A 14,634-nucleotide genomic window follows, 5' to 3' on the forward strand; every position below is an offset into this window, starting at 1 on the left:
TAAATTCCACATATAAGTGGTATCATATATTTGTCTTTCTCCTTCTGACTTCATGGTAATCTTTGGTCCATTGACGTTGTGTAAATAGCATTATTTCGTTCTTTTTTATGGCTGAGTAGTATTCGTGTGTGTGTGTGTGTGTGTGTGTGTGTGTGTGTGTGTGCGTGTGCGTGTGCGTGTGCGTGTGCGTGTGCGTGTGCGTGTGTGTGTGTGTATTACATCGTCTTTATCCGTATGTCTCGTCTGTTGTAAATAGTGCTGCCATGAGCATTGGGGTGCATCTGTCTTTTCAGATTTTTCTCCAGATAAATGCTCAAGAGATGGAGTTTTGGATCATATGGTAGCTCTATTTTTGTTTTTTTAAGGGAACCGCTATACTGTTTTCCATAGTGGCTCCACCAATTTGCATTTCCATGAAGAGTGTAGGAGGGTTCCCTTTTCTCTTCACCCTCTCCAGCATTTATTATTTGTAGACTTTTTAATGATGGCTGTTCTGACTGGTGTGAGGTGATATTTAATTGTTTTTTAATTTATTTTTAATTGAAGGATAATTGCTTTACAATATTGTGTTAGTTTCTGCCATACATCAACATGAATCAGCCATGGATATACATATGTCCCCTCCCTCTTGAACCTCCCTCCCACCTAATTTTAGCTTTGATTTACGTTTCTCTAGTAATTAGTGATGTTGAGCATCTTTTCATATGACTATTGGCCATCTGTGTGTCTTCTTTGGAGAAATGTCTATTTAGGTCTTATACACATTTTTTGATTGGGTCTTTTTTTTTTCCTTTGGTTTTTGTTTCTGTCACTGAGTTGTATGAGCCATTTGTATATATTGGCCCTTGTCCAGTCAAACTGTTTGCAAATATTTTCTCCTAGTCTTTCAATTGTCTTTTCATTTTCACAATTGAGGATTTTGGGTCTGCTTTTGGCTGTGATTGCATGGAGAATTTTTTGTGTCTGTATGGTTATTAATTTTTTGTTTTGTATATGTGTGTTTTGACCAGAAATGACTTAGAGCATCCTTTTAGAAAAGTTTCAGAAGTTCCTTTTTATAAAAAGCTATTTGCTAATGTTTTTTTTATTCAGACCTCAGGAAATTTTCTGATGGAATTTCAAGTGAAAAACGTTCCTTCAGAAAGAGTTGCAACTCAGAAGATCCTCTCTGTGATAGGAGAGTGCCTAGACCAGTTTGGCCCAGGCTGTGTGGGAGTCCAGAGGATCCTGAATGCCCGCTGCCCGCTTGTCAGGTTCTCACACCAGGCCTCCGGATTTCAGTGTGATCTGACTGCTAACAATAGGTATGGTCTCTTACTTACCATCTTAAATGAATGTTACAAAGGATTAGCATAGTTTTTCTTGTGCAGAAACAGTGATTTTTGACTCTCAAATATGCTTTACTAGTAATTTTTTTAAAACGTGAAAACTTGAAAAGTAGGAAGTACTTTCTCTTATACTATATAATATCTATTGGGTTTTTCTTTTCTTTTTTTTTTGTGTTCTTAATAAAATGTTAAGATACTATGTTAAAATGTTAACATACCTAATAAACATCTTCTGAGAACTGTGTTTCATTGTTCCTACTTATATAGCCTGATAACAACTCAAAAATTCCTGAGTATCTAGCCTTCTAGTTTACTTAGAAAGTAAAGTGGCATCTTGAGTTTGTCCTCGGAATTGCCTCCAGATATAGTCAACTTTATGGCACCCCACTCTAGTACTCTTGCCTGGAAAATCCCATGGATGGAGGAGCCTGGTGGGCTGCAGTCCATGGGGTCGCTGAGAGTTGGACATGACTCAGTGACTTCACTTTCACTTTTCACTTTTTTGCATTGGAAAAGGAAATGGCAACCCACTCCAGTGTTCTTGCCTGGAGAATCCCAGGGATGGGGGAGCCTGGTGGGCTGCCGTCTATGGGGTCGCACAGAGTCGGACACGACTTAAGCAGCTTAGCATAGTCAACTTTGTGTCAAGCAAATGGTGGACTGAGCAGCCTAATAAGACTGCATAGTTTTCTTCAGCATGTGTTCATTTTATTATCAACCTGTTTGCTTAAAAAAAAGTGGGGGTGATGAGAATGACGAGTTCTTTTATGCTCTGATAACTTTTCTTTGGTTCTCAGTAGAGAAAACTCTTCAGTTGAGGCGTTTGTTTCTTTACACTCTAGTATACTCATTGCATTGGAGAAGGAAATGGCAACCCACTCCAGTGTTCTTGCCTGGAGAATCCCAGTGAGGGGGAGCCTGGTGGGCTGCCGTTGATGGTGTCGCACAGAGTCGGACACGACTGAAGCGACTTAGCAGCAGCAGCAGCAGCATACTCATTGCGTGCATTTTGTCTCCCTGTACTATCTGTTAGTTAAATAATCATAACTAAAAATAGATTCAGAAAATCCAATCTAGAGCAGTTTTGAATAAACTCAAGTGTTCACTAACAAGTCAGTGCTAAACACTTCTGAATTTCTCTCAAGTGGCTCATGGAGTAAAAATAAATAAAAATACATACTATACTTTCTATCATTACTATATTTTCTTTATAGTATGTAAGTCGAATAAAATGACTTTTATCTTTGTAATAATGTTATTTTCATTGTCTTGTTGCTATAGTTTTTAAAAATTTATTTAATATGCATCAGACTTTTTATACTTGCATGTTTCTTTATATCAGATACCTTGTACTGTGTGCTACTTATTTTTCAGCTTCATTTACATACCTAAAACATTTAATCACCATGAATTTCTAATTTGCCATTTCCTCTCCTTTCCTTAAACTCAGGGAGTGCCACCCATGATGGTACTTAGTAGGCAGTTTGGAGCTGATACTATGAAATAACATGTGCCCTCTCTTGGGTCTTTGAGAAATTACAAGACATGTCTTGATCATTAGGAACTTAATTTAAAAATATTTCTTATAACTCTTTGCATTATAACATATGACTAGAAGACTTAGAAAATAGGCTCTGAAGACTGATTTCTTAATACATATTTAATCTTCCTGAGTTGTGATTTTTATAAATAGTACACTTAAGTAATTTTGGCTGAATTTTAAAAGACTTATACTTTCTTGATAAAATAAGTATAATATTTCCCTTGTCTGTCGAAGGACTAGATAATCTCCTTTTCCCATTCTGAAGTGTCCTGATTTGGATGATAATGTATGAGGTTAGGTCACCTATAATCAATCCATAACAAGATCAAATTGTTTTTGAAATTCAGTTATCAGGAAGTCTTTGTCATATTTTTCTTCCTGTGGTGAGTGCAAATCCTACATATGACTTCATTTTCCTTCCAGCTTCGTCTGATACGAAGATCAGAAATAAATCACGCAGCACAGTTTTAATTAATCTACAGAACCACTGGATTGGAATGCCTATAGCCCAAATAGATTCTGATTCTGACTTTGTTCATTCTGTCTGTATCTTCTCGGCATGTATCTTCAGTGCCCCTTAAAAAACTAGAAAAGCTGTGGGTGCAACAAATAAACACAGGAATTAATGATGACTCAAAACAGAAAAGGACTAGTTAATCTATGTGTGCAGCTAAAGTATGAAGCTCCTATAATTACAGGCCTGCCTGTGTCTTTATTGATAGTTAATAAAGAGCACTTAGGTATTATTTTACTTATTACATCATGTTTAGGAACTTTGATTTAAAATTTTTAAGTTTGATAACTGCCTTGTGGTTGTCAGCATTTAGAAGAATGTTTTAATGGTAATGAAAGGTTACCATTAATATTAAATGTTATATTGCAAATACATAATGAATTTGATGATCTGCTCTTGTTGTTCTGAATATGTTTAGATAGAGTAAGATAGTTAGATATATTCCTAGGTTTGTGTTTTGTTCTACTCTGGGATCATAATTTGGGGGGTTGAAAATTTCTATTATTTTTCTCTTTTGAAGGATTGCGTTGAAAAGTTCTGAACTGCTTTACATATATGGTGCCCTGGACTCGCGGGTTAGAGCCTTGGTGTTCAGTGTCCGATGCTGGGCTCGAGCACATTCATTAACGAGTAGTATTCCTGGTGCTTGGATTACAAATTTCTCCCTCACCATGATGGTCATCTTTTTTCTCCAGAGGAGGTCACCTCCTATTCTTCCAACACTAGACTACCTAAAAACCCTTGCAGGTGAGACTCAAAGCATCTGTTTTCTCTGTTTGAATGGATAGCATTACCATGTGTTATCAAAGCCATGTGTGTTTGTTTATTGTTCACTTGCTCAGTCAGGTAACTCTTTGCAACCCCATGGACTGCAGCATGCCAGGCCTCCCCGTCCTTCACTATGTACTGGAGTTCGCTCAAACTTATGTCCATTGAGTCGGTGATGCCATCCAACCATTTCATCCTGTCGCCCCCTTCTCCTCCTGGCTTCAGTCTTTCCCAGCATCAGGGTCTTTTCCAATGAGTCGGCTCTTTGCATCAAGTGGCCAAAGTATTGGAGCTTCAGCATCAGTCCTTCCAATGAATATTCAGGGTTGACTTCCATTAGGATTAATCTCCTTGCTGTCCAAGGGACTCTCAAGAGTCTTCTCTAGCACCACAGTTTGAAAGCATCAGTTCTTGGGCACTCAGTTTGTTTAAGGGTCATGTATTTTCAAAGTGTTGTGACTATTAATAAAATCTAAAAGCTGTTAATTTTCTTAATGTCCACCAGGGGTCATGAGAGCTGGTGATTTGTGAAGCGGAGGCCTTTAAAATTTTTCAAGAGCTCTGTCTTACTGTGTCAGTTGGCAACATTGTTTACCATCTCCTGAGCCAGTTGGAGCCTCTCCTGGCTTGACCAAGTTTGGAATGACCTTGGAGAAAAATATATCCCAGATGCAGCTTCTGATTGGAGCCCAGCTTCCAAATGGCTTTCCAAGTTTGAAGCTATTTCCAGATTTCTCTTAGAAATGCCAAAAACCATTTCATGGTGTTTCAAGGTCCTAAATTTTTTTTTTTTTTTCGGTTGAAAGTTTATAGGCAATCTTAGGTAAATGGTTTTAGAATTAGTATACTATTTAATTTGTGTTTTAAATAAATTGAAATTTTGATAGGCTGCTGGGGGAGATACTAAGGTATTACAGTCTTAAATTATGAAAGGAAAATAATTCAGGGATTTACTCAGAAAATGTATATGCACTCCATCTTCTGCCCCTCCCATATATTGCTGCCAGATAATTCTTATAAAGTTCACTCCTAAAGTGACCCTCTTTAAAAGGATTTTATTCCCTATAGAATAAACCTCAAGCAGTTGGCTTGGCTTTGTATTATATAGGATTTTCACCTGGAGCCATTTTTCCAGCCTTTTTTCCCACTCTTTCTCTTCATGTTTTGCCACATTTCAGCCAATCACATGTTCATAACATTTCCTCTTAGCTCCTTTTTTTGTGATATTTGTTTTTCATCCTGGAACATGCCTTTTCTTCTCTATAAATTCTTTTAAGTTCACTTCCATGCCACTAATTCAAATGAGAAGTAATCTCTTTTAAGTGTTGGTCCCACTTGAAAGTAAGCTTTAAAAATCTCCGTGTGGTAGGTTATGGAAAGTAGGAAGTTTAGAGGGAGGTAGAGTGGTGGGCCTGTATCTCACCTTTGAGCTCCATGCCTGTGTTCATCTCCTCATTCGGTGTCATTCATTCACTCTGGATCTGTTGGCTGCAAACTATGTGTCAGGTGTGGTTTTGGTGCAGTGGTTTATACAGACGATGTTCTCAGGCAACGCTTAAATCTAGTAAAGAGATGAGATGCACACAAACAGAAAACCTGGGTAGATCTCACCTGTTAGCCGCCTGGAAAGAGCACTTCCTGTTCAGTCCTGCTGTGTGCACTGATGCTTAAGACTACTTTCCTAGAAACTGTTTGGGGAAGTATCATGGATTTTGGAGTTCAGAAGCGAAGAAAGAATAGAAACTGAAAAAGGCTGCTTTGAAGCAGATTTGTGTTAGCAGCACACCATCACACCTTGGTGGTTCTCTCCCACCCCTGCCGCTGTCAGGCCCTTCACATCTCTGCCTTGGGGACATTTGCGCCGCTTCTCCCTTCCCACTGCTCTGTTCTTAACTAACAGTGATTTTCAGAAATTCACATCTAATTGTAGTATTCACTCTCTTGAAATCCTTTCAGTAATTTTCCTGTTATCTTTTTAAATTTCCACTAATTGTTTTAGAAAAAATATAATTTGTGAACAAATTTAAAATGACATTTTGAGTTTTTATTCCAAATCTATTTTAAGCCAAATACAAATTTAATCACATTCTATGGCATCAAAACATTCCTTTGATGGGAATTCTTTTATTTTCTACTTAAAAATACCAGATTGGTTGTTTAACATTTTTCATGCTCATTCTTAAACATGGTCAGAGAAATCAGGCCATTTCAGTTGCTTTTTTCCACATAGCAAATTATAGGTGTGAATTGATAATAAATGTAAAAGTGAACTTGGTATAGTTGTTGCTACTTTTTGATCATTGATTTTTTAACTTCTAGTGGAATCTTGAACTTGCTGTGAAATACTTTTTCATAGGTAAATGTGTGTATGAAGGATGTGGTAAAGATAATTTTGATGTATTCCTTAGAATCCATGCTTTTTATACTTTCTAATTTTAACCAGGGGTCCCAGACCAATGTATCTTCAACAGAATATGGCTAAGAATAAAAACAATGTTAAACTGTGAAATCATCGCCATCGTGGGAACTCCGTGGTTCATCAGCTGAGGGGCTTGAGTCTCGTTACAGTCATTTTCTTCTGAACTGTGCCTCTCGTTTGATATTCAGATAGAGCCTATCAATTTGTATTGTTTCAAAAAGAAGAAAGTAAGAGAGTAAGCTTGCTTGATTGCCTGCTAGTTTATTAGTAGAGGGCAGTGTCAGTTTATGGAACACTTGTCAGCACTTCTAGGACTTTGTCAACCACTGTTTGAAATCTGGAAGTTGAAGTCCAGACCTTCTAGCTTTGCGTTTAGGGTCCCTCATGATCTTCGTCTTTCTCCTCTTCTTGTACCTTCTCTTCTCTGTGCAGCTCAGGAGCTGCGGTTCTCCACGCTCCTCCCTGATCCTAGAGCCTCTGCACTTCTGCACATCTTGTGCCTTCACCTGCAGTGGCTTCTTCTCCTGCCTTCTCTTTTTACCTGGAGAAGCTCATCCCGATCAAGCCAGGGAAGAGAAAAGACAAACCCAGTCCAGAATCTGACTTCTTAGGTCTTTCCTGGCTTCCTCTCTCCTCCCTCCCTTCTCAGAGGTGGTGCCCTGTTGCCTTCCAAGCACCTGGAACACACCTGTATTGTGACAACAATTAGATTGTTGTTCTTTGATCTGGCTGCCTTGACCAAGCGTTTCTAGGTCAGGCTGTCTGCTTTGTCTCTGCATTTTCCACTCCTGGCTTAGAGGAGTTCAGTAAATAGATTCAGATGATTGGATGAACATTTTAAAGTTGAAGGCTGTTTGTTCTGAGCACGAGGGCAGCTTTCATAGTTCGGTTATTCTTGAAGTTTTGTTTCTTCATGTTCTCTTACAGTCTCTACCACTTTCCCCATGTGTCTCTTTTATCTTCTTGCGTTTTCTGTCTTGTTTTGGCTATGGTCCCTTTGTAATATTTACTTCTGTGTTTAATGCTTTTAATCCAGCATCTTCCTCTTATAATCAGTCATTTGATTAGAGTTCTTTTGTTTAGGATGCCTGTTTTTCTTTCCTATGATGAATTAAAGGTTTCAAGAAGAAATGACTGGGTCGCACTTTCAGCAAGTTTGATGCAGAGACCCCAACATAGAAGAGAGCTTTAGTTGCTCATTCTTCATGACCCAGTGGCAATTCATTGAGTTCCAGGCACTTGGGTAAAATTTTTTTTGCATCATCTAAGTTTCCTATGTTAGAACATGCTCTTTCAGTCTTTTTTTCTGGAAGAGAAGGCCTGGATTCTAACATGCTGAAACTTTGACGTTTATTACACCATTTGTTGTGTTTAGAACAGTTTTCCCACCCTCAAACGTGTCTTGCATCTCCCAGTGTAGAGATTCTTTCTTGTACTGTCTCCCGGGTAAACCCGACGTTTTCTGTCAGGAAGAGACCTCAGGGTCTCGCTGCTCTAAGCATCAGGCATCCAGGCTGGGCCCTTCTGGTCAGATCTGGCACTTCAGCTGCCAAGCTCTTGGGGGCTCTGCCTGAACGTCTGGTTTCTTGGCTTTCTTTACTGCTGGTTTAAGACCCAGTGTTCTCAGATCTCTTTCAGTCATTGCTGCTTGTCCCATCAGTTTTTCAATGTAAAATTTTTGGTTGCTCTTGTCTTTCCTATTCTCCATCTTTAAGATTTTATGTCCTTTTACTCTCATTTCAGTAGTGCTTTGGGGTGAAGGTAGATGCTGAGTTTATATCACCATCTTTACCCCAGAGCATGTGCTCTGAAGCAGCATGTAGGTGCCACCAGAGCGGCTGAGTGTCACTGGCATATGTGGCCTGGTAGGAGGGGTAATAGGACTTGACCTTGTCTGTAGATCGCCAATGTTTCATACAATACTTTTAAGAAGTAAGTAATTTCCATAGAAATGAACAGAGAGAAATAGGGTGTCATAGGAGCTTCCCAGGTGGCTCAGCAATAAGGAATCCACCTGCCAGTGCAGGAGACATCCCTGATTTGGGGAGATCCCCTAGAGTAGGAAAGGGAAACCCTCTCCAGTAGTCTTGCCTGGGAAATCCCATGGACAGAGGAGCGTGGTGGGCTACAGTCCATGGGACCGCAAAGAGGTGGACATGACTGAGCGACTGAGCATGCACACATACAACAGGGTGTCTTATGTTTGAAGAGGTTAAGAATGATTTCTCTATGGCAGCATGGTTCAGTGGAGCTCCCTGTCATCACGTTGTCCATTGGGCAGCCACTTGTTACCTGTGGCTATCAGGCATTAGAAATATGGGTAGTGTGACTGAGGAAGTGAATTTTTAATTTTAATGACTATTATTTGTATATTAGTTTAATAGCAGAAAAACAGGAGCGAGAGTGAAAAGGGAGAAGACTTAACAGCTGAGTTGTTTCCTGGGTTTGAATGCCTTAGGGGTTTTGAGAAAACAAAACTGGCCCTGTCTTAAATCAGGGGATCGTTTTTTTTTCCTTCAGGTTTTACTACTTTCTGTTAAAAACTTTTCCTGGTGAAGACCAACAGTTATAGACACAGTCTGTTTTTTATCACTGTACATTCCTAGAAATATTCAATACTTTAATATAGATATACTTTAATGTGGATTTACTTTTCTATTGTAAATATATTCCTGGAAAAAAGAAAAATAAGACACAGCAGCTAAAAGAGCATCAATATATATGACTGGCCTGCTGATAATTTGAAATAATAAGGCATGTGCACAGGTCCCAGGAAAAATAAATCTAAATGGACCTGTATATAAATTCTTCAGTTGTATAACAGTGCACATAAAATTTGCTGTTAAAAAATGAGTAACAGTTTTAGAATTTGAATCAATGTTAGAATCTGGAATGATTTTTGAGTACTTAAGTCAGTAACCAGGGTTTTAACCAAAAAATAACCAAAACCACACCAAAAAAAGGGAGGCAGTAGTTTGAAGAAACCTTGTTTTATGAATTTCTCTCTGGCTATTATAGATAATCATTCAAAGTCAAATACCAGCTAACATTCAGATTCTTGGTTATGTGCCTGCTGTATGCCGGACACTGTTGTTGTGGACTGGCTGGTGGGAAGAGGGAAGGTCATCATTGCTTGGACTGGACAGTGGTCTCTCTAGTCCCAGACTGGGGTCAGGGAGTAAATAGCATGAATGCAGCCATGGTGTGTGGTCAGGTGCTTGCTGATGGAGCACAGGACAAAAGGCTGGGCGCCCCCTTACAGTTAGGAAAAGAGAAAGCCCTTTTAGTGGCGGTTGATTAGACTTCTAAGAGTGGGAGTTTGTTTGCCTGCATTTGTACAGTGGAAGGTGGATTAGAATGGATGAAGGATTTCATGGTGGCTGTATATTTATCCATAACTAGGGAAATGATTACATCTAAAGATGTAAATACTGTTAGGAAAGGTGAATTGTGTGAGTCCATTGTGCCATTAAATGAGTCTTACTGAGTTCCAGTCACTGCAGAGGCCTGCCTCTTAGAAATTACCAGAAGTTTTTCAGAACTCTTAGAACATTCAGTTTGTATGTGTCTTGGATGCGTTATTGAAAGTAAATGCACAAAAGGTAATACCGAAAATGGAGATCTCAATTAAATATATTTGATCCAAGATAGTACCAGGATTTAAGTGGGTGAAAGATGGGAAAAGTCTACATTTTCATTTATTACTAGAAAACTGATGACCTCAGAGGATAGATTACGAATCATTGAACGTTGATGGACAGTCTGTTCACCAAAGTTCATGTAAGGTTAATTTTACTGTAGTATAATTGCTCTCAAATCCTTCTTAATGGAGTTTTAATCCTACTATTTATACTATATATAAAAAGCCCTGACCAATAATAGGACATGTTAATCTATAGCTTTGCTTTGTGTGATTATAAATTTCTGAAGTAGGGAATATCTTTGAAATAGAATGTGAAATATTTTCCATTTCTGTTTATTTAAGATGCAGAAGATAAGTGTATAATAGAAGGCCACAACTGTACATTTGTTCGTGACTTGAATAGAATTAAACCTTCAGGAAACACAGAAACACTAGGTAGGTGTTTTCCTTTTCTTTGTTCCTTTTTGGACTGAAATAGACTTTCTTATTATCTTTCTTGTTTTATTTTCTTACAGAATTACTACTGAAAGAATTTTTTGAGTATTTTGGAAATTTTGCATTCAATAAAAGTTCCATAAATATTCGACAGGTAAGTACTATTTAATATTTGATGATTAGGTATGTGATTTTCTACTGTACTAATATTTAATGAGTGTAGTTTTCAAAGCATTCTAACAAATGTCATTGCATGTCAACTCTTGATGATAGAGAGTAATAAAAAATTGACACCTAGTGGAGCTACATGACTTAGGCCAAGATATCATCTAGTAGACCAGTTTTTTTTTCAGCATCTGTCTTTGTCAGTTTGCCATGATATCTCTGTCATCACCTACTACTAAGACTGTATCCTTCAAAATATGGAATATATTCTAAAAATTTTTTTAGAAAGCATAGTTTTATATACACTTTTATAAACCAGATTGAATTTCTGTGGAAGAAATGGAACACCTAGTCCCAAAGATCAGTTCAGTTGCTCAGTCGTGTCTGACTCTTTGCGACCCCATGAATTGCAGCACGCCAGGCCTCCCTGTCCATCACCAACTCCCGGAGTTCAACTCAAACTCACATCCATCGAGTCAGTGATGCCATCCAGCCATCTCATCCTCTGTCGTCCCCTTATCCTCATGCCCCCAGTCCCTCCCAGCATCAGAGTCTTTTCCAATGAGTCAACTCTTCGCAGGAGGTGGCCAAAGTACTGGCGTTTCAGCTTTAGCATCATTCCTTCCAAAGAAATCCCAGGGCTGATCTCCTTTAGAATGGACTGGTTGAATCTCCTTGCAGTCCAAGGGACTCTCAAGCGTCTTCTCCAACATCACAGTTCAAAAGCATCAATTCTTCGGAGCTCAGCTTTCTTCAAGTCCAACTCTCATATCCATACATGACCACTGGAAAAACCATAGCCTTGACTGGACGGACCTTTGTTGGCAAAGTAATGTCTCTGCTTTTGAATGTGCTATCTAGGTTGGTCATAACTTTTCTTCCAAGGAGTAAGTGTCTTTTAATCTCATGGCTGCAGTCACCATCTGCAGTGATTTTGGAGCCCCCAAAAATAAAATCTGACACTGTTTCCCCATCTATTTCCCATGAAGTGATGGGACCAGATGCCATGATCTTCATTTTCTGAATGTTGAGCTTTAAGCCAACTTTTTCCCTCTCCTCTTTCACTTTCAAGAGGCTTTTGAGTTCCTCTTCACTTTCTGCCATAAGGGTGGTGTCATCTGCCTATCTGAGGTTATTGATATTTCTCCTGGCAATCTTGATTCCAGCTTGTGCTTCATCCAGCCCAGTGTTTCTCATGATGTACTCTGCATATAAGTTAAATTTTAGTAATTCCCTCAATTTGAGCCCTTAGGGTTTAATTTACCTAGGCAAGTGAATTTATGATTTTGGTTCATCTGAGTAGTCGGAATGACATTTTCCATAAAAGATGAGCCATCAGAGCAAACTCCAAGCAGAATCTGTTTACAAGTGGGGGATACGTGAGATGGCCTCTGGGTTTATTCTGTTTAGCGTGTAGATATTTGGTTACAGCCCGTGTAAGACTGGCTTCATAAAACACATACTCAGATATTCTTTTTTGTTGTTTTTTCAACTCTCCTTTTTTCATCCTTCCCTGATCCTTATCCTGTTCATGGAGACTTTGTTTAAAAAAGGAAAAAAAGAGAGAAAAAGTGTGGGATAGAGAGGGTAAGAGACACAGAGCTCTGGAATGTAGTCGAGAAGGAAAAGGTCCTAGAACACAGGGAATGGCTTCCCCTTTATATGCCTGCACTGCTCAGGGCTCAGAGGCAATGGCAGGGCAGCGCCCCTGCCGGACAGTGGCTTGAGAGACAGTAGGGAACTCACAGGGGCTGCCCACGCTGAAGACTCCTGACTCGGTTTTGTAGTATTTATGTATGTGATATCATTTGAAAGAGGAAAAGATTATATAGATGAGTGGATCACTGATGTTCATGAGTCAGCTCTAGCTTTTGTTTTTAATTCTATGAGATATCTCACCTGGCAGAGCCTTATTTAAGTTGAATCTTTAGGAATGTAAATAGGAAGCTTTTAATGTTTTAAAATATGAATAATCCTTTGTTCCTTCTCTGCCTTTCTCATTTCATACTTGTGAAACATTAATTATTATTTTTAATTTAAGGCTTCTGATTTTGTGTGCTTCTATTTTGTGTGTAATAGGCATGTTTTTAGGAAGTCCCCAAAATAACTATCTTATGCCATTTTTCTTTTCCATATTTTTTTTTCCTTCTCAGTTCTATTCTGTTAGATAAATGTTATGTTATTTTAAAAATACTTTTATTGGTTGACTTAGTCCAGATACCTCTCATCGGAGCAGTGACATCATCATCCATAGCTCATAAACCTAATTTATTTTTCTCTAAAGAGCACTCATAAAACTACAGTGGAAAAAGCCAGTCAGAAGTACACACACGTATATACACTAACACGTAACATGCATACATACCGAGCTCCCTTGGGGCAGAGATTCTTTACCCTGTAAAGTTAGTGCTGGTATTTTATGTGTTTTTGACATTTTATTAAACCAAACAGTTTTTATATCTGAGCCCTTAATATATTCATACATCTTTTTCTTCCCGGTAACAATCTACAGGGAAGGGAACAGAACAAACCAGAATCTTCTCCTCTGCACATTCAGAATCCTTTTGAAACTTCTCTCAACATTAGCAAAAATGTAAGTCAAAGCCAACTGCAAAAATTGGTGGATCTGGCCAGAGAAAGTGCCTGGATTTTACATCAGGAAGGTAAAGACCGCCCTTCACCATCAAGTAATCAGCCTTGGGGGTTGGCAGCCCTGCTGCTACCGTCTATAACAAATAATGTGTCTCTTTCCAAGAAGAAAAAGAAGCCTGCAAGTGAAAGAATTAAAAACTTGTTGGATTCCATAAAAAGTAGCGGTGCAGAAAATTCCACAGCCACTAATGGGAGAAGAGCAATTAGCACTCAGGCATGATGGCTGCTCATTTGCTTTCAGAACTGGTTTTATCCTGTAAGCTGGTCGCTGACTGCCTGGAAGAACTGTGTGAAGCCCTGGCAGGTCATACTTCCATCCGGTGTCTCTCTTCTCATGATCTTCCTGTTGGGCCCTTTAAACTGGTCTGAGATTCTGCGATATGTTCAGTCTGAAAGTGGTGGCACCATATGAAAACGCTAGCCATAGGAACAGGTGAAAGAAGATTAGAATGTATTTCAGATAAAATATACAAAGCAGGTGGGGAAAATCAGTCTTAGAATCAAACCATTGTTGATATCCGCATGAGTATCTGGGTGTAAATCATTTAAAGGGACTTCTAGGTATGTATGGTGCTGCTGCGTTGCTTCAGTCGTGTCTGACTCTGTGCGACCCCATAGATGGCAGCCTACCAGGCTCTTCTGTCCCTGGGATTCTCCAGGCAAGAATACTGAAGTGGGTTGCCATTTTCTTCTCCAATGCGTGAAAGTGAAGTTGTGCCCGACTCTTAGCGACCCCATGGACTGCAGCCTACCAGGCTCCTCCATCCATGGGATTTTCCAGGCAAGAGTACTGGAGTGGGGTGCCATTGCCTTCTCCCTAGGTATGTATATACATAGGCAATGAATACAATAAAGTTGAGAAATTCGATAGTACTCTTTAGTTTTGTATTCTTCCAAGTATTCTTTCACATATAAATATAAACAGATTGGTATGGATTTCCAAAAACGTTCATATTTTTGAAAGAGATGAATATAGATACTTTAGTTAGTACATTCTAGATATTCTAAGCTAAATATATAAAAATATTGGTACTCTGTATTTAAAAATATTAATTAGTTTTTCTATCTTCAAAAATAAAATCCTTTTTCTACTAGTATGTGATATTCCAATATTCCTTCAATCTCGTTTCAAAATTCCTTTCTCCCTGTAGGAAATAGATAGTATTG

General features: G+C 38.8%; 1 protein-coding gene across 2 annotated transcripts in view; it reads left to right on the plus strand.

Moving 5' to 3' along the window:
* Nucleotides 1-14,340, plus strand: part of LOC120869010 (mitochondrial poly(A) polymerase) — a 28,010-nt gene extending 13,670 nt beyond the window's left edge. For both annotated transcript variants that reach the window (XM_040248034.1, XM_040248035.1), the window contains exons 5-9: nucleotides 1,093-1,304; nucleotides 3,906-4,132; nucleotides 10,558-10,650; nucleotides 10,731-10,804; nucleotides 13,328-14,340. In XM_040248034.1, coding sequence (XP_040103968.1) covers nucleotides 1,093-1,304; nucleotides 3,906-4,132; nucleotides 10,558-10,650; nucleotides 10,731-10,804; nucleotides 13,328-13,687 — 966 coding nt within the window. In that variant the 3' untranslated portion in view covers nucleotides 13,688-14,340. The remainder of the gene's footprint in view (nucleotides 1-1,092; nucleotides 1,305-3,905; nucleotides 4,133-10,557; nucleotides 10,651-10,730; nucleotides 10,805-13,327) is intronic.
* Nucleotides 14,341-14,634: the final 294 nt, after the last annotated feature.

This window comes from Oryx dammah, unplaced genomic scaffold (genome assembly GCF_014754425.2).
Source record: "Oryx dammah isolate SB20612 unplaced genomic scaffold, SCBI_Odam_1.1 HiC_scaffold_10, whole genome shotgun sequence".
Taxonomy (NCBI): domain Eukaryota; kingdom Metazoa; phylum Chordata; class Mammalia; order Artiodactyla; family Bovidae; genus Oryx; species Oryx dammah.